Raw genomic sequence first — 19,089 nt, 5'->3', positions numbered from 1 at the left:
TCATGAGTTCAAGCCTCTGTATTGGGCTCACTGCTGTCAGCACAGAGCCCACTTCAGATCCTCTGTTCCCTTCTCTTTCTACCCCTCCACTGCTTGTGCTCTTTCTCAAAAATAAACATTAAAAAATAATAACAACAATACAATTTTTTAACCTGTACTTATTCTTTTTGTAGTGCTCTTCTTTCTTTATATCAATTTGCAGTTCTCATTTATATAATTTCTTTCTCTTTGAAAAACTTTTAACATTTCAAACTGGGCGGGTCTACTGGCAACAAATTCCTTCAATTTTGTTTGTGTGAGAAAGTCTTCATTTATCCTTTACTTTTTTGCTTTTAAATTTTTTATTGTGACAAAATACATATTATACAAAATTTACCATTTGAACCATTGTTAAGTGTATAGATTGGTGGTATGAAGTATGTTCATATTGTTGTTTGTCCTCAGCACTTGTCTCCAGAACTGTTTTTTTTTAAATGCTTATTTTTTTGAGAGAGAGAGAGAGAGAGAGAGAGAGAGAGAGAGAGACAGTACGAGTCAGGGAGGGGCAGTGAGAGGGGGAGACAGAATCCCAAGCAGGCTCCAGGCTCTGAGCTGTCAGCACAGAGCCTGATGCGGGGCTCGAACCCATGAACTGCAAGATCATGACCTGAGCTGAAGTCGGATGCTCAAGCAGCTGAGCCACCCAGGCGCCCATCCAGAACTGTTTTTGTCTTGCAGAACTGGTCTCTGTCCCCAATCAGCAGGAACCCCTGCCCCCTACCTGCTAATCCTGGACACCCTCTTTCTACTTTCTGTCTTTATCATTTTGTCCACACTGGCTGTCTTATATAAGGGATTTTTGTATTCTTTTCTTCCTTCCTTCCTTTTAAAGATTTTTTTTAAGTTTATTTACTTATTATTGAGAGAGAGAGAGAGAGAGAGAGCACAAGCTGGAGAGGGGCAGAGAGAGAGAGGGAGCTGTCAGTGCAGAGCACAATGCAGGGCTTGAATTCACCAACTGTGAGATCATGACCTGAGCTGAAGTCAGATGCTTAACCGACTGAGCCACCCAGGTGCCCCATTGTTTTAAAAGCGAAAAGTTTTAATTCCCTTTTTAAAAATGTTCATTCGGTTACTATTTTCTTTGCAGTTACCATGGGGATTACACTTTAACATCCTGAAGTTATAACATTATAATTTGAGTTTATAACTAGATAACTTCAAACGTATAAAAATTCTGCTCATTTACAGATCCGTCCCCACCTCTTTCAGTCGTTGATGTTATAAAATTACATCTTTGTATTTTGCGTGTATAAAAAAATAAACTATTTCCATGCATCATTTTCCTAAATCATAGAAAACAAAAAATACAGTTACAAGCAATTGTTATAGTAATACTAGATTTTATAGTTGTCCATGCACTTACCTTTATTGAGACCTTTATTTCTTCATGTGGCTTTTTGTTGTGTTTCAGCCTATAGGACACCCGTCAGCATTCCTTGTGGGACAGGTCTTATGGTCCCAAACTCCCTTTTCATATATCTGGGAATGTCCTGATTTCTCCCTCACTTTTGAAGGACAATTTTGACAGACACAGGACTCTTGGTTGACAATTTTTTCTTTTTATCACTTTAATGTATTGGCCCACTGTCTTCTGGCCTCCAGTTAGTTTCTTAGGGGAAACCTCTGATGTCTTACTGAGGACGCTTATATGAGATGAGTCTTCTTTCTTGCTGCTTTCAAGATTTGCTCTATGTTTGTCTTTTGACAGTTTGATTATGTGTCCTGATGTGGGTTTCTGAGTTCATCATGCTCGGAATTTGTTGAACATCTTAGATACTTCTATTCATGTCATTCACCAAATTTGGAACAGTTTTAGCCATGATTTCTTCAAGTATTCTTTCCTCCCCTTTCTCTCTTGTCCTTTTGGGATACCCTCAGTGTGGACATTGGTCTCACTGACGGCACCCTACAGGTCCCTCAGGCTCTGTTCACTTTTCAACGTGTTTTCTCTCTGATCCTAAAATTTCAAATTTCAGCATTTGTATTCTTGAGCACTGAGAATAGAGAGTCAGATCTGCCTTTGAATCCCTTGAGTGACTTTTTCATTAATTTCTAGTTCTGGAATTTCTTTTGGTTTTAGTGTTTAAAATCTCTTAATTTTTCTTCCCAATTTGTTCATACACCACATTCTTGACCTTCTCCACATCCTCCTTTAGTTCTTTGAGCATCTTTAAGACAGTTGTTTTAAATTCTTTGTCTAAATTTCATCTGGTTTTTCTCTAGGACAGTTTCTATTGGCTTATTTTTTTCATTTGAATAGGCCATATTTCCTTCTGTCTCTTTATTTTTATTTATTTTTTTTATTAAAAATTTTTTTTTCAACGTTTATTTATTTATTAGACAGAGAGAGACAGAGCATGAACAGGGGAGGGGCAGAGACAGAGGGAGACACAGAATCTGAAACAGGCTGCAGGCTCTGAGCGGTCAGCACAGAGCCCGACGCGGGGCTCGAACTCACGGGCCGTGAGATCATGACCTGAGCCGAAATCCCTAAGTCGGACGCTTAACCGACCAAGCCACCCAGGCACCCCTCCTTCTGTCTCTTTACATGTCTTGTGACTTTTTCTTAAACACTGGACATTTGAATCGAAGATGTGGCAACTCTGGAAGTCAGTTCTCCTCTCTGAGTGCTTTGTTACTGTTTTCTAGGCTGTTGTAGGTGGGCTTTTGCTGAGGGTCAGCCAGAGGTGTAAACTTAAGGTTGTCTCAAGTTATGTCTTTCCCTGGGTTTACTGGTCTAATTTCCCTCCATATATGCAATTGCTTTTGCATGTCCTAGTCTCTGATGTCTAGTTCCCAGAAGGGGAAAGGGGAAAAACAGTGGCAGGGGAGAGGGCACCAGCCTTTTAACCCTCTAGTGGTCCCTTCAGCAGAAGGGGGAGGTGTGTTCAGCATCACCATATCTTTGTGTGGGAAGGGGCTATGTGCTCTTGAAGGCCCCCTGACTCATTATCCAGTTAACGCATTTTGGAGTTGGTGGGACCAGCTCAGGATAGTAGGATCTTGCCCATGGTGTGTTCAAGTGACCTAAATATCTTAAGGTCCATTCTCCGTAACAGCTGCCCAGTTCCCTGTAGCTGAGTATTCCAAGGCCACCACGTGCAGGACTTCCCAGTGACTTCCCCTGCACGCGGTGTAAAGACTCACGTCTTTCATGCTGAATTCAAATGTTACAGAAGAACGTAATGTATTTCATCATGGCCTGATCCCCAGAGAAAACAGTGTACGGTAAGACATTTTTTTCTATTCAAACATTTATCCCTGTATTTAACAACATATGTGGCCATCCTTCACGTGCATGCACAGTGACAGGCCTACCTCAGTTAAAAAAAATAAGTATCAAGAGTTTATTCATTTAAATTCTTATCATGGAAGTGTTTTGTGAATACATCCTCTGAATCAACAATATGAGGAAAGTGACATGGCTTCCCTGGCTTCTCCCTCTCCCCCCGCCCCCTCCCAGATAGAATAATTTCTGTCCCCTTTTCTTTGCATTTACACGCTCACACACGTTTGTTTCACAACTGCAGATGCACAGAGCTCATGTCGGTACAAGTGTAACTGGTTTTCTTATTTGGTGGAGTGACTTCTGAGTATGCCATAATTTGGTGGTGGAGAGTCACCTGGGAAACTTGTTGGAACACAGGTGGCAGAGCCTCCCCCCAGGTCTTGTGCTTGGGTGGGTGGGTGCAGCCCAAGGCTGTCCGAGGTGCCCATGCTGGGAACCAAGACTCGTCCAGCACTGCTGCGTGTTTGAGGGTTTTGTAGGGCAATCTGTAGGCATGGAAAAGTTGGGTCCAAGAGGATTCGCTGCAGCTATTTTTACTGATGTGACCAAATTTAGCTCTGTCAGTGCATGTGTCCTGTCTGTCCCTTCCCCATCACCCAAGGCAACTGCTGTGAAGACTGCTTTTATTTTGCCAACTTGATTTACATTTTAAAATACATAATTATATAATCCTGAAAGAAGCTGAAAAATGAATTCCTCTTTTGGATTTACACAAACATTGTGAGATTTTACTGACTTCCCACATGGCTGCCCCCCCCCCCCCCGCCGCTTAACACACTTAACTATGGTTTGTTTCCCAGGAGGAAGGAATTAACATTCGCTCATTACTACTAACTGAATTCCAAATATTTTCCCACCAGCATCCTTTTTGGATCTCACATCGCATTTAGGGGTGTCATCTCCTTAGGCTCCTCTGGTGTGTCTGTCTCCCATGTCTCAGATGTCTTGAGGAATCCTGGTCTGATACTCTGTGGGATGTCCCTCAGTTAGAGTCTGGTATTTTTCTTTTTCCTTAAATTTATCATTTTTTTAAATGTTTTTTATTTCTTTAAAATTTTTTTTTAATGTTTATTTTTTAAGAGAGACATGGCACGAGTGGGGGAGGGACAGAGAGAGAAAGAGAGGGAAACACAGAATCCGGAGCAGGCTCCAGGCTCTGAGCTGTCAGCACAGAGCCCGATGCGGGGCTCCAACTCCCAAACCACGATATGATCTGAGCTAAAACCAAGAGTCAGACGCTTAACCGACAGAGCCACCCAGGTGCCCCATCTCTTTTCCTTTTTAAACACAAAAGGAGAAGGCACGGACTGACATGGTGGGAGTACAGCTGGGACCAAATGGAGTAGGGAGCTCCTAGTCACACCGTCCTCGTGCAGGAATCCCTGCTAACAATGGCCCTTTGGGCTCTGCTTCACTTCGACACTGCCTGAGGTGACTGGTCCATCCCAGTGCCCCCTCTTATTAGCTTGAGCTCTTCAGGTTATGAGTGAAAGGAGCACAACTCAAGTTATTTTAGCAAAAGATGGAGTTCACTACTCAGAAACTTCAGAGCAACCAAGAAGCACGCGATCCTTCGGCTCACCAGGTGTTTCCATCCTCGCTACTGCCCAGCCGTTTCCTTTTGCTGTCATCAGAGGTGCCTGGATCGCTGCTGGCAGCACATGCTGACCTCCTGGCCTCTTTGCCACCCAGCTGAGGGTGACTCTCCCCATGATCACTTCCACACAAGCCACATGAGTGAGCTTCATTGCATGAACCTGGATCGTCTCTGCATTCCCCTCCCCCCCACAACCAATCCCTGGGTTGATGTGATTCCTTGAGAAGATAGTTCTTGATTGTGCACAGGCTGAGGTCACTAGAAGGCCTCGAGATTAGGGATTATGTTAATTTAAGTCAGACCGCATGAGGAGCGTCTGGGTGGCTCAGTAGGTTAAGCGACCGACTTCACCTCAGACCATGATCTCACAGTCTGTAAATTGGAGCCCTGTGTCGGGCTCTGTGCTGACAGCTCAGAGCCTAGAGCCTGCTTCAGATTCTGTTTCCTCCAGCCACCCCCTCCCCCCGCCCCTCCCCCACTTGTGTGCGCTGTTGCTCGCCCACTCAACATTAAAAAAAAAAAAAAGTCAGGGGCGCCTGGGTGGCGCAGTCGGTTAAGCGTCCGACTTCAGCCAGGTCACGATCTCGCGGTCCCTGAGTTCGAGCCCCGCGTCAGGCTCTGGGCTGATGGCTCATAGCCTGGAGCCTGTTTCCGATTCTGTGTCTCCCTCTCTCTCGGCTCCTCCCCCATTCATGCTCTGTCTCTCTCTGTCGCAAAAATAAAAATAAACGTTGAAAAAAAAATTAAAAAAAAAAAAAAAGTCAGACCACATGGGCTGAATAGAGGAAGAGGTACTTCTCCCAATGCTAGTGTCTTTTCTAGCCTTTTCTTCTTTTCCTCCAACCACTGCAGATGGGTCCACTCTTCTCCACGTTGTTACTCCACCATAATTCTTTCAAAGCACCTCTCTCTTTCCCTGTAGCCAGTGGTGTACCAAGTTGGGGATGGGGTGGGCATGGTCCACCAGTGCATCTGTGGAGAATTTAAAAACAATCATGAAACCAAAGTTTAATCTTTTCATCATCACCATATGCTAGTAACTCTAAACACTGTGAGAAAATGCTCCCTGAAAAAAAAAATACCACCAAGATACAGAACATTTTCAGCACCACAGAGGTTTCCTTAAAGCAATGTTTTAATACTTAATATGATCCTAATACTCTGGTCACAGATGTTGAGAAAATCTCAAACATGTTTAGGGTCCCCTGACCTTATGAGGGTGTGGGAAGGTCTTCTGTGAGTGGCCATCCCCTCCCCGCTGGGGACTATTTACCCCTGATGAGTGGGCTATTTCTACCCCCTTTTCAACCATCCCTGGGGAGGGTTCGGAGCTGCTTTCCACCTGGGCCAGTCCTCAAAGCCATCAGCTTGTTTTCCTGACTCACCGGCTTCATTTCATCAGTTTCCAAGGCCTTGCCAGGTGTCTGGTGGTGCTCTAAGCTGTTCGGAGGTTGGTTTGTAGCTCTTTCCTTGTTGGACCATGTATCTGAGGCTGGATTTTCCTCATATACTTCAAAGCGGTATATTGCAACAGTGCATGCAGAAGCAGATGTGAGAATCCAGCTATGTTCTATGAATCTTTAAAACTTTAAGGAGATTTTAAAAAATGTGAAACAATTCCCACTCTTCTCTGTATTTTTGGGAGACACAGGTTTTTAAGAATGTTTATTTTTAAGACGAAAAGTATTCTAAATTTCACATTTATAATACGGTGACTATTGATAGATATAACCCACACTAGCAAACTTTTTGAGGCTCTCATTTTTAAAGAGAATAAGGTGGTCTTGAGACTAAGAGTTTGGGAACCGCTGATCGAATTTAACCGTGACTGCAGCTCTAGAAGATGGTATCACTTCCCTAATGGAAACACTAAGGCCGGGAGCGACCTGCCCTCCGCCTCGCCATCGTTACGTGGCAGGGGCAGATTTCAAACCCCAACCTCGAGCTCAAGGTCCACGAAACCCACTCCTCTGGCAAAAGCACCACTTAGGAGTCCACTCGCCTCTCGGAGCCACGCTTCCTCGTTTGTACGGTGTACAGAGCGCTACCTCGTGGGACTGCGGGATGATTCTGCGTCGGGTAACGAGCAAACGGTGATATTAATAACTCGTGTGAGGTGAGTCACATCCCACTTTACAGACAAGGAAGCGGGGGCTCGGAGCCGCCAAGTGCCTTACTGGGGCTTCCACATCTCGGTGGTCCAAGGTCCACGGACCACGCACTCCCCCGACCGCCATAGCCCCCGGCCTGTGTGGACGCCCCCGTCCCACTTGCCAGCTCGCCCGTACACCCCACTGCTCGCCAGCTGGGCCGCGTCTTCCCTATCTCCCAGGCCGCCGAACCTCTACTCCCGGCCACGCCGGTCCCGGGCGCCGAGGAGCCGCCGGCTCCTCCCGCTTGCCTCACTTCCGGCGCCCGAGGCGGAAACCTCCTTTCCTGTTCTAAAATCCGCGCTCCGGAAGTGAGTCATGTGCCAGCATCCAAGATGGCCTCCTGCCTATCCACCGTAGTGGTCAATGGAAGGGAAGCGGGCGTAAACCCGGAAGTTGCCCGGCTTGGCCATGGCAGCCACCGTGGGCGTGGCTTCCGGCGACTAAGAGCCTGGAAGTCGGGGCCGCGGGGTCGAGGGGAGGCCGTGGCTGACAGGCGCTCCTCCCCCCGACGGCGGCGGCTGCTGCCCAGGCGGACCGGCGGCTTCCAGCTCGCGGCCGCGTGAGGCGCCAGGGCCGCACCGGGGGATGGACGAGGAGAAGATGGACGAGAATGAATGGGGGTACCACGGGGAAGGCAACAAGAGCCTGGTGGTGGCCCACGCGCAGGTGAGCGGCGGAAGGTCGGCGCGGTCCCGGGCCATCGCGCCGCCCTGGGGTAGTTCCGCATCTCCCCAGCAGCAATCCCCCACCCAGGGTCGGGTCCACGACCTTCTAGCACCCCCTCCCCCGCCCCGGGTAATTCCGCGTCCCCCTAGCAACACTCTCCCTCCCCCCGTCGGATCCGGATCCTTGACACCCCCCCCCCCCCCCCCCCCGCCCCAGGGTCGGGCCCAAGATCCCCTAGCACCCCCTACCCCGCCCTGGGTAGTTCTGCATCTCTTCAGCAACACTCCCCACCCCCAGGGTCGGGTCCACGACCCCCCTGGCGCCCCCTTCTTTGCCCCGGGTAGTTCCGCGTACCCCCAGCAACACTCCCCACTCCCCCAGGGTTCGGGTCCACGACCCCCTGGGGCCCCCTCCTCCGCCCTGGGTAGTTCCGCGTCCCCCCAGCAACACTGCAACCCCCGTCCTGCTCGGTGCGTTTCCCGCCCCCAGCGCTCCCCTCCCCCCACCCCCCCAGGTCAGTGCCACGTCCTCGTAGCACCTCTTGCCCCAGCCCCAGGCGGTGCCACCTCCGACTGCCCAGCTGCGGGGGTAGCGGGAGCCGGGATGGGAGTCCCCGCAGCTCTGGAGGTTGAAGAAGGCAAGTGCCCGGGATGGTGCTCTCCCCCAGCACGGAGGGAGTTTATCCTTCAAGACGCAGGGAATTGCCCCGCGGCTGCTGCCGACAATAATAATGGAGTATTGCCCACAGGTTCTTCTCCAAAATCTTCTAGGATTTAAAGGGGTTGTTTTTCTTAATTCGGTGAGGGCTTTCAGAAGGTCCAATAAGGACTCCCAAGAAGGTGAATCCAGGAAGAGAAGCTTGTGGATTTGTGTGAAGCCCCAGATCTCCCTGACGTTCTGCTGATACAACCAGGCTGGAATGTGGTGGGCAGGGGAGGAGCCCTAGGTGTTGCGCCGGGCGCCTGGGGGGCGGGGGCCGGCCCGGGCGGGTGGGTGGGGGAGGTGTTAAGAGCTTGGGAATTGGAGTCACGCAGAGCTGGGCACAGTCCCAGTTCTACCGCTGCCTGGCCCAGACTCCCTTTCTGCATTTGGAGAGCGGAACTAGTAACAAAACCCCTGTCGTGGAGTTGGTACAGGATGAGGTGAGCAGGAGCTGGGCGAGTCAAGCCTGGCAAGTGAAAACTGTCATTCCCTTTGGACTCGGGTTAGAGCCCTGACCCAGTCCAGCAGCTCCTACAGGCTGGTGCGGGCTTTGGGGGTTGCCTGCTCAGTTGTTTCTGCGCTGGGTGTGCTGGGTCAGCTGTAGGGCAAGCTGTGGCCACGCAGGTGGCCCCTGTTCTGCCTTTGCATTTTGTTACTCCTGGCACAGCGAGGGGAGCAGAAGAACGAGACTGCAGGCTTTGCTCAAGATCTTCGATGAATGGGGGTGAGGCCTAACCTAAAGCTGTTCTTTGTGTGGTCCGCTGGGCCCCTGGTGGTTCCTGGGTGGGTGAAGCCTGGATATTCCCGCACAAGTCTCTTTTGTTGTCAGGTTATTGTAGTGACCCCTGAATCATTTCACAGAACAAACACCCGTCTTCCAATTCCTTAGTGGGACGGGTGGTGTATCTTCATGTTATGTAAGGCTAAGGCTTCGTTTAGAGTGGGGCTAAGGGACCGGGTTTCAGAAGGTGTGTCGGGTGAAGGAGCAAGTTCTGGATCTGGAGTAAAAGTACATCAGGCTGGGAGATCACTGGCCTCCGAGGACCACCCTGCAGGGTAGCTGGGCCCCTCCCTCACCGCATAGCTCTGGCTCTTAGGGCTTGTGTTTCTGTTTCCTTTCCCTTTTCAACTTAGTCACCAGGCTACCCTGGACCTGTGCTTTTCACGCTTTATCTATTTTTTTTATTAAAGTTTATTTATTTTGAGAGTGAGTGTGCTTGGGGAGGGGTGGGGGGAGGTGGCCGGCAGGGTAGGGAGAGAGTCCCAAGCCGGCTCGCTGTCAGTGCAGAGCCAGTCTTGGGGCTCGAACTCATAAACTTCATGGTCATGACCTAAGCTGAAACCAAGAGTTGGATGCTTAACTGACTGAGCTGCCCAGGAGCCCCCCCCTCCCCCCCCCCCCCCCCGCTTTATTTTAAATCTAAATTTGTTCTGTGCTCATTTCTGCTCGCTTGGTGTTAGTTCCTCAGTTATCACCACAAGTGGTCTTGGGGGAGAACGTTTTGGCCAAGTGAGGGTTCTGACTGCCTCTTGGATGTGGGGAGGCCTTTGTGCTTGGCCTGGGAAGGAGGACAGAGCCCTGCTGTGCCCAAGGAGAGGGTGCACGTGCTGTGAGGGTGAACATGTGTTCCTGCTCCCCAGACCCCACCTTGTTTATCCCAAGGTAGAGGGCGGCCTTGCCGGGGCTCTCCCAGGTGGGGAGAGCCTTCTCTCCCTCCTTCTCTGGAGAGCATCGTCGACGTGCAGAGCTGTAAGTCCTCAGCAAGTGGCAAGGCCATCTTCCCTCTGCAGCATCAGGACACATGGCGCCTTCAGGTGGCCAGTTCCAAGGCCCGTGGGGTGACAGCCTACCAGGCTGGGAGGGCTGGGGGAGTGTGGCACTCGTAGACTGTGGCCTGGGCGTGGAGGAGGAGTGTGGGCCGCGGGGGGGCGGTGGCACGGGGACACGCTTGGGCTGGGCCGCAGCAGACCTGAGGGTAGACAGGGCGCCCTCGGCTTCCCCATCACTCCTCCCACGCCACAGCGGGCCGGGTGCCCGCTGTCTGCCCCCTCCGCCTGGTGCTCAGCGCCCCCCGGGTCCAGCTGTGCGGTGTCCACCCAGGCGTGGAAATCCCCCCCCACCGCCAGCCGCTCCAAGGGTGCGGACTGCCCGGTGGGGCTCCAGGCACCCACCCTACGGCGGGGTCCTGGGCAAGGGCGGCTCCCCGGTGGGCGCGCACTTCACTGCTGCAGCCCAGGGACGCCGTCGTCGTCCCAGTGGCTGCGCTTCTGCTCACGGGGAGCTGTGGTGAAGCCCGTAGCTGCCTTCCTGCGTGCCGCCGGGATTTCTGTCCGCACTCACTGTCCTGACCTCGTCAGGGGCTTTGGCGCTGCGCTGTCCTGGGTGGGCCGCTGAGAGTCTGGTTCGTCACTCCTCTCTGGAGTGTCTCTGGTGGTGGGAGTGAGCTGCCCTCCAGGTCCCTCGCCTTGGGGTCATCACACTCAGTTGTGGGAATGTGTTCCTCCGTGGACAGAGGTGATGCCAGAGACCTGCCAGCGAGGGTCTCCTACAGAGGTACGAGGGAAGTGCTCGTTTCTGCCTCCTGAGGTGTCCCGGCCTTTCTGAGACCAGACGGTGGTGGATCCTCTGTCTCTGTGATAGTTTTGAGGTCCTGGGCGTCTGTCCGGGTCCATCCGGGTCCTGAGGATGTGAGGTCCCAGCAGTCAGGGCATCCGATTGTCTTCTGGCCTCATGTTCAGGGTTTCTGGTTTGTGTGTCACCCTTCCTAATGGGGAGTGTGCAGGCAGGTGAGAGTTGTTCTGGTTTTCTGTCTTTCTCTCTTTTGACTGGGACACATTCCCAAGTCCCGGGCCACTCCCCTGTCATTTTCTGCTGAATCCAGTTCAAAGAGTCTGAAGTTTTTGCCTCTAGTATTTTTTTTTTTTTAACAAGTAACATTATTTGGAATTTTAATGGTATCTGTTCAGGTTGATGTTCGGCCAGGTGAGGCCTCGTCAGAGAGCCCTGCGTGGGGCCTTGTCTGTGATTATTCCCAAGGTCACCTGCAGTCAGGTGGTTAGGATTTGTCGTTTCCAAACAGTTTTCCCTTTGGTGGTTGCCAGCCCTGACCTTGGTGAGCTGCGCTCTGCCTGGGGGGCACGGGTGTGTGTGGTCTAGGCCTCGTCTCCCCCGGGGGCCTGGTGGCTTCCCGCCCATGCCTGTGCCCGCTTCCTCCTCCTAGTCAGGACAGCAGCTGCCCTGCTGACCAGGAAGGTTTCTGTGTCTCCTGCAGAAGGATCAGTCTGTGGTACGGGGTCATGCTGGCTGTGTGTGTTTGCACACCAGCTCCGTGCTCATGTGGCCTTGGAGGGTCCGGGGCCTTGAAGGCCGCCCACGGACTTGCTAGTGCTTCTGTGTGACACCCTCACTGTGTGTCCCGTGCAGCTGGGGTTTGCCTTACCAGTCCTCCGCTTCTCTTCGGGCTGTCGGCCTTTGCATCTTCGCAGAGGTCACCTGAGCGCCCCTTCCATCGCAGCCCCCCAGGGGTGCCCCCAGGTGTCAGCCGGGCTCACACCTCCGCCACCACATCAGTGCTGTGGCATCTGTGGGTCCAGAAGAGGCAGCCCAAGCCTGGAAGGGAAAGCGTCCTGCCCGGTGCAGGTCCCTTCTGTCCCCGTGTGTCCTTCCCGTCTGGCCTCCCCGTGGCATCCTGGTTCCCCTTGGTGACGTGTCTCGGTGCCATCCACTCTGCAAGGCTGTCAGCCCAGCACCTGTCCTGGCTCTCATCCCCTCGGCACCCTGTGGGCTGGTGATGTCACCAATAGCGGCAGCTGGGGCGGCCCCCCGAAGGGCGAGTCTTCCCCTTGTGGTGTTTCTTGCTCCTTCCCTTAGAAGTTGTCTGCTCTTCTTGGCCTGTCCTGGGCCACCTCCTCTCCCCGGTGGAAGACCCGGCCTGGGCCCGTCCTTGGTGTCACCTGCCTTGATCCCACCTGCAGCCTCCCTCCCTCGGGCCTCACGTGGGCAGCTGTCCCTCATGGTGCGTTGTTTTTTGTGGTCTTTGATTCTTATCTGGTACCAGTTACTGCCCCATAAAATACAGAATACCGGAGGGAAGAAGGTGGAAAACATCCAGAATTTTCCCACTCAGAAAATAATTTTTGTTAACCACTTTGGTGCACTTCCTTCCAAGATGTGCTTTTACTGGTCGAAGAGTCCTTTGTGTCCGTCTCGTTTCCTGCTTTCTCACTCAACTTTACGGCACAAATACGTGGAAACCCTTCACCCTGCGCTCGAGGCTGCAGGCCCCTTGGGCAGCCAGAGTCCCCGCACCTGTGCTGGGCTGGCCGTCCAGCGTTGGGATGGCCGGCCGAGATGGGTTCTCAGGGCCCCAGGTGTGTCTCCCAGGCCGTTCGCTCCGCCCCACCGGGCCTTCGAAGCAGCCGGTATTTGTCCTCCGTTTGTGACAGGTGGTGGCCTTCACTTTGGGCTTTGAGGTGGTTGAATGTGCGTGTGTCACTCCTTTGTTTGTTGGCTTGATTTTCAGCTTGAGAAGATCCTAGACTCTCACGTGGTGTCCTCAAGGATGTGAATGGTGTGGCCCTCGGCTCCGCAGCCCGTCCCTTTCTCTCCTCTTTCCCGGTGCTTGGTCCTTGACGTTAAGACATTGTCCACTTGTTGCTCCCTGGAGACACTGTCACCAGTGTTGAGCGCTTCTGGACTTTTTCATACAAGCTGAGTGTGCATATACTTTGTTTAAAAACTTTTATTTTGTGGGGCGCCTGGGTGGCTCAGCTGGTTAAGTGTCCGACTCCTGATCTCGGCTCAGGTCATGATCCCAGGGTTGTGGGATTGAGCCCCGTGTCGAACTCCTTCCAGAGCTTGGAACCCGCTTGGGATTCTTTCTCTCCCTCCCTCTGCCCCTCCCCTGCAGGTGCATGTGCGTGCCTTGTCTCTTTCTCTCTCAAAGAATAAGTAAATCATAATAAAATATTTTATGGACTTTCAAAAATGAAGGGTAGCAAACCTCTAGAAAAGTGCTCCAGTCGTCGGTGTGTATGTAGCTACATATCACAAAGCACATGGACCCGTGATCCCATGACCAGCCCCTACTGGAACGTTTTTCAGGGACAGTCCCACCCGCCTGAGGCACGTCCGCCAGACCTTGGTCTTACTCGCTTTTGAACTTGACACGGGTGGAACGGTACCCATACATCCCCTCTTACCCATGTTTGTTTGCACACACGTGTACGAACATGTTTATAAAACTGGCTTCCTTTATAAGGCCTGTCCTGTAACCTTTCCCGTTTCCGAGTGGGTGGTGGCCGCACGTGTGTCTGTGAGCAGGGACCTCCGTCTCCCATAAACTGCAGCACCTTGTCCCACCGTCTGGAAGGCCTCCTGCTGTGTTTAGCCTCGTCACTGTTGTTGGCCGGGTGGGTCCTTTCCCTTTTATTTGGAACTATACGTCATCCTTTCGCACGCAGTAGCTAGAATCTTCTCTGCACTCTAGTTACCTCTGTAAGATTAATTCCTGGGGGTGAGCTGGCCGGCCCGGGGGAGCCAGGTTTTCTTGCCTGCCCTGTGACCCAGCGCCGGCTCCCTTCCTGCCTCCCCGGGGGCACGGGGCCTCCAGCCCCTTCCCCACAGCCACCCCCCGACCCCAGGCTTCGGGTGGGCACTGACCAAACTTTGTTTTATTTCTGATAGCGTTGTGTGGTGCTGCGTTTCCTGAAGTTTCCTCCAAACAGGAAGAAGGTAAGATTGGTGGGTTTGCCACCCAGTCGTTAAAATAGTTGATTAAGAAAACACTGAATTTTTTTTCTGACGTGGAAGTATTAGTGCTAACTGTAGAAAAAGCTAAATGTGGGGCGCCTGGGGGGCGCAGTCGGTTACGCGTCCGACTTCAGCCAGGTCACGATCTCGCGGTCCGTGAGTTCGAGCCCCGCGTCGGGCTCTGGGCTGATGGCTCAGAGCCTGGAGCCTGCTTCCGATTCTGTGTCTCCCTCTCTCTCCGCCCCTCCCCCGTTCATGCTCTGTCTCTCTCTGTCCCAAAAATAAATAAACGTTGAAAAAACAAATTTAAAAAAAAAAAAAAAAAGAAAGCTAAATGTGACACAGGCTCTCGCTGCAGAAAGTGGGGGTGTCCCCAGTTCCCTCACGGCCAGCGTCTTGACCTGCCCGGGTCACCATGGGTGCCCTGGGAGGGCCCTGGGTGCTGAGCTGGGACACCCAGGGCCAGGGCTCGGCTTTGCCACTCGCTGGCTCCATTTCCCCATCTTTGGGAGTGTAGCCACGAAAGTGGAGTTGGTGATGCCCGCAGGCAGCGTGACAAGTCACGACAGGCCATTCAGGTGGAGCGCCAGGTTTCCGTTCGCTGAGTCATCTGGGCCGAGGGAAGCTGGTGCTGCTCTGCCGCCTGCCCGCCGCCCCCAGTAGCAGCGAGTGTCCCCCTCCAGCGGGGGAGCAGCAGTGCCTGTCGGGGGATCCCGTCCACGCGGGTGGCGGGGGGAGCGGGAGCGCAGAGTCCGTGCTCATCTGGGGCAGGAAGAGTCCGGGGAGGTGGGGTGGACGGCTGTGGAAATGAGGTTGGCCTCGCAGAAGAGAAGGGGACCGAGGGGGAGAGCCGGGGCTGCCCGGGGCCTAGGGACAGCGTGGTCTGTGTGGAGGAAGGTGGCCCCAGGCAGGAGGGCGTTTTCCTGCCTCCGCTGCCGCAGGCAGCACACATGGTGGTCTGTTCCTGTGGGATCCAAGCAGATCTGAGTGGAAGCTAGAACGTTCTCCAGGCAGCTTCCTCCCCCGCCCGCCACCCCGAGGCGCCTGAAGCTTGTGGAAAGGCCAGCATTCTCCGGATGCCTCCCTCCGCTCTCCCCGCTCAGACTCACTAAGGCAGCGTCTTCGAAGGCAACAGTTTGCCTTTATTTTCTGAGCGGTACGACGTGGCACCAGTCACGTTAGGGTGGAGAGCTGCGTGTGACAGTCCTGACAAGGAGAGCTTTCTGTCGGGAGCTCTGTGGCTGCAGCTGTAGGGTGCCACCCCGAGGGCCCGCGGCTCTTTGTCGCGTGTGGTTCCGCTGCAGGCCGTGGCAGCTCCGTCCAGAAGCTTCCCAGAGCCCCGGCCGCCTCCCGGCCCCCTGCCAGAACCCTGCCGTCTACCCCGGCAGGACTTGCTGCCTTGGGTCGGAAACCTGTTCTCCCCCAAACCTCACAGCCTGCGGGCGTGTCACAAGCCTCTGACTGGGGAGGACATACTTACTCTATCTACATCTAGATGCTGAGGACCGAAATGTAAACACCCGGTGATTTTTGGCCGTGACAGATTTTCAAAGTTGTATTCCTCAGAGGGCGCACCTGGGCCGCTGGTGGGATCCCCATGAGTCCCGGGTGGGAGGAGGGCAAGGGGGGCAGACGTGGTTCTTGGGCGGATGGTGTGGAGTCTGTGGGGCTGTGGGACGGGAGCTCTGGGGGGTCCGGCGGTCACCGGCGAGGCTCGCCTTCCTCCCGAGCCAGGGCGCCTGGCGTGTGCGTGGTGCTGCTTGCTTCCTCGGAGGCCCCGGTCATTGAGGCTCCCCTGTGCTTGTCCATTACAGGCCTCAGAAGAGATATTTCAGCACCTACAGAACATAGTGGACTTCAGCAAAAATGTCATGAAAGAGTTTTTGGGGGAGAACTACGTTCACTGTGGGGTAAGTGACTTTTACGTACACGGTCACGAAGTCTGCGTTCACACGCTCTGTGTCCGTAACACCAGCTTCTCAAGCGTAGTCTGGACCTTTGTGCTTCCGGACAGCCCTGTGGTCTGCTTTCCCAGTGCTCTTCTTCTGTGCTGCGCGTGAGCGCGGAGCAGGTGGTGTTCCCATCTTCTAGACGACCAGCCTGAGGTTCAGAGAGACCGCGTGAGGTCCCCATTTGCTGGGACCCCTGGTCCCCGCCACCCTGCTGTCACGGGGGGCTCCAGCTTGGTGAGGGTCTCGACAGAGATCCAGAAGCATCGCTGAGCCCTCTGCTGCTGGTGGTACCTCAAGCGAGTCGGGGAGGAGTGGGGCCCCCACGCTGGGGATGTGTGTGACCTGCCTCTTGGGGAAGCCTGGCTGAGGCCCGTGTGGCATGATGGCCTCCCCCTGCCCTTGGGTGGTCTGTGCTGCTGGCTCTTGCTGCTGCTTCTTGCCAAGGGGTGCCTGTTACGGACGAAGTCACGTTGGGACACGCAGGAGGGGGCACTGAGGCAGCCACGGCGGCCCTGCGTCCTGGCGGCCCTCAGCAGGTGGCGTCCGTCCCCTGCCTGGCAGCGGCCATCCTCACGTGTCACGGTGCCTGGCGCTGCTTCTCGGAGAGCAGGGCCCTGAACCGACAGGAGCTCTGTGGTTCGGAGCCGAGAGTGCGGCCTCTGTTTGCAAAGACCGTGGCTTGAGCTCATCCTGAGAAGCCGGCACTGAGGAGGTAGAGGGGAGGTTGTCTGAAGTGTAAGGGTGGCCTGACCGAGTAGACTTCAGGCGAAACGTCCTCTAAGGGGGTCCCCTGACAGCTTGGGACGTGTTGTCGGTGCTGCTGCGGGTTCATCAGGGCTGTGGACCCCTTCCAGGCTGACGCCACCGCGGAGCCGCCTGCTGGCTGGGGCTTCAGCACCTCCTGATGTGGGCTCACCGAAGGGCTCTGAGTGTTGCTCTGACCTGGCCCTGGCTTCCCAGGCTCATGATCTGAGAGATGACCTGTCCTTTTCACAGCTTCCTGCTGGCCTCCAGGGGCAGCCACGGGCAGCGTGGGGCCACAAAGGGGCAAGAGGTCCTGGGGCTGGGACCGCCCCTGCTGAGGTCCCCGGCTGTCCAGTTGAATTGTGAAGGCCTGAAGCCCGTGGCTGTGAGAGCCCTGCGTCTGTGAGCGGCCTGGACGGTGTCCGAGTGAACGTGGGTGTGCTGACTGCCAGCTTTCTTCTTGAGGACGGGGCATTTCTCTGTCCTGCAGCTCTTGGGGGAGCTCTGGACGTTTTCTCCCAGGCGGGGTCAGCAGTGAGGGCGGTGGCAGCTCAGGGTCCCAGCCGACAGCGGCCTGGTAGGGAGGAACAGCATCGGGGCTCACGCGGTGCTCTGTCTCCAGGTGCTCTGTCTCCGGGCCTTTGGGAGAGTGTGAGCCCACAGGGTCACATCCTGGGAGCATCCATCCCGCTTCCATACCCCCTCTGCCTGGAGACCCTGCCAGAGTGAGACACAGCCTGCTTTTTCTCCCTCGGAGATGGGGTCCGCACAGGACGGGCTGCATGAGGCCACCGTCAGGCGACACCAGCGTGTGTGTATGCGGGACTGCTGACACACGCTGGTCACCAGTGTGTGTGTAGATAGGCCCACTGACACCGGTCACCGGTGTGTGGGTGTGGGTGTGGGTGGACGGGACCACTGACACCAGTCCCTGGCGTGTGTACGTGGGACTGCTGACACCGGTCATCAGCCTGCGTGTGGACAGGGGCTGGTCTGGGGACTGGTCTGGGCCTGTCTCCACAGGAGCTGGAGGTTGGGAAACAGGGACGAGGCTGTTCCCCTTGTGCCTTCAGGGGTTTGTGTCCTCAGTACCGTGGATGGTTGAGACGCTGATGGAATTTAAAGTGTGGTCTTGCTTTTGTGGGCCTGGTCTTCCCAAGGTGAGTGCCACTAGGGCGGCCTCAACTTGCATTTGAGCGTGATGTGATGGAAGCATTGGCCACATGGTTAGTGAGGGGATGCTGTTCTCCTGGGGAAGCTTCTGGAAGACTGGACCAGTTGCTTCTCTGCCAGCCGCCTTCCCCACCCCCGCAGCCGTCCCTGCATTCCTTCGAGGGCAGAAGCCCATCAACGGGGAACCTGGCGTGGCTACGTCCTCCAACTTACACTTCCGGCAGAGGAATTGTGTGGTCTTAACCGTAGTCCTTCTTAAGTTAGTGCTTTGTGCAGGTGCTGGCCACCTGTCATCCATCTGTCCGTCCGTCAGGCAGGATGACGTGGTTCACGCTGATTCAGGAGTTTGAATCAAGGGTTGGTAAAATGTAGCCAAGTGTTCAGGGTGCCCAAGATTGAGTTCATTACAAAATTGGGGCTTTAAAGTTGTGTAGAGAAATGTAGTTCCGCTTTGGCCCTGGACTGCTACATCTGCTGTTCCCCGCGCTCCCCTGGCTGTTCCCCGAGCTCCCGGGGGCTCCGATGGCTTCTCCCAGCGGGTGAGCACACCCCCCTCGGTTCCCGGTCACGGTGGCCGGGGTGGGTGGCTCGCCCACTGTGGAAGCCAGTGCTCTGAGGATGGCCTGTTGCGTCTCTTTCATCTGGTCGTGTCCTTTAAAGAGTAGAGCAGCTTTTATTCCTGAATCTGCATACTGAATGGTTTTTCAATGTGATAAAGTGTTCGTAGCCTGAGACGTGCCATTTTAACTTTTTGAGCGTGTGCGGTTCTGCGGCACTAGGTCCATTCCCACAGTCGTGCGGTGCACTGAGTATGTTGTATTTGTTCTCACAGGAGGTGGTTCAGCTGCCTTTAGATTTCGTGAAACAGCTTTGTTTAAAGATACAGTCTGAAAGACCAGGTAAGCGTTCCGGCTTCTACATTGTGTTGGGAACTTAAATATTCCATTTGAGAAGAGTTTGACCTGTGACTTGTGTCGGGTAGATGTTGTTTTCAGCAGCTCTGTTGCCAGAAACATCAC

General features: G+C 54.1%; 1 protein-coding gene across 1 annotated transcript in view; it reads left to right on the top strand.

Annotated features, from left to right (window-relative positions):
• Window positions 1-7,489: 7,489 nt before the first annotated feature.
• IPPK (inositol-pentakisphosphate 2-kinase) overlaps window positions 7,490-19,089 on the top strand; it is a 48,837-nt gene continuing 37,237 nt past the window's right edge. Inside the window, exons 1-4 of the mRNA XM_043565779.1 lie at window positions 7,490-7,747; window positions 14,136-14,183; window positions 16,016-16,111; window positions 18,903-18,969. Coding sequence (XP_043421714.1) covers window positions 7,667-7,747; window positions 14,136-14,183; window positions 16,016-16,111; window positions 18,903-18,969 — 292 coding nt within the window. The 5' untranslated portion in view covers window positions 7,490-7,666. The remainder of the gene's footprint in view (window positions 7,748-14,135; window positions 14,184-16,015; window positions 16,112-18,902; window positions 18,970-19,089) is intronic.

This window comes from Prionailurus bengalensis, chromosome D4 (genome assembly GCF_016509475.1).
Source record: "Prionailurus bengalensis isolate Pbe53 chromosome D4, Fcat_Pben_1.1_paternal_pri, whole genome shotgun sequence".
Lineage (NCBI taxonomy): Eukaryota > Metazoa > Chordata > Mammalia > Carnivora > Felidae > Prionailurus > Prionailurus bengalensis.
The sequence above is the reverse complement of the archived record's forward strand: the minus strand, read 5'-3'. Positions and strand labels throughout refer to the sequence as shown.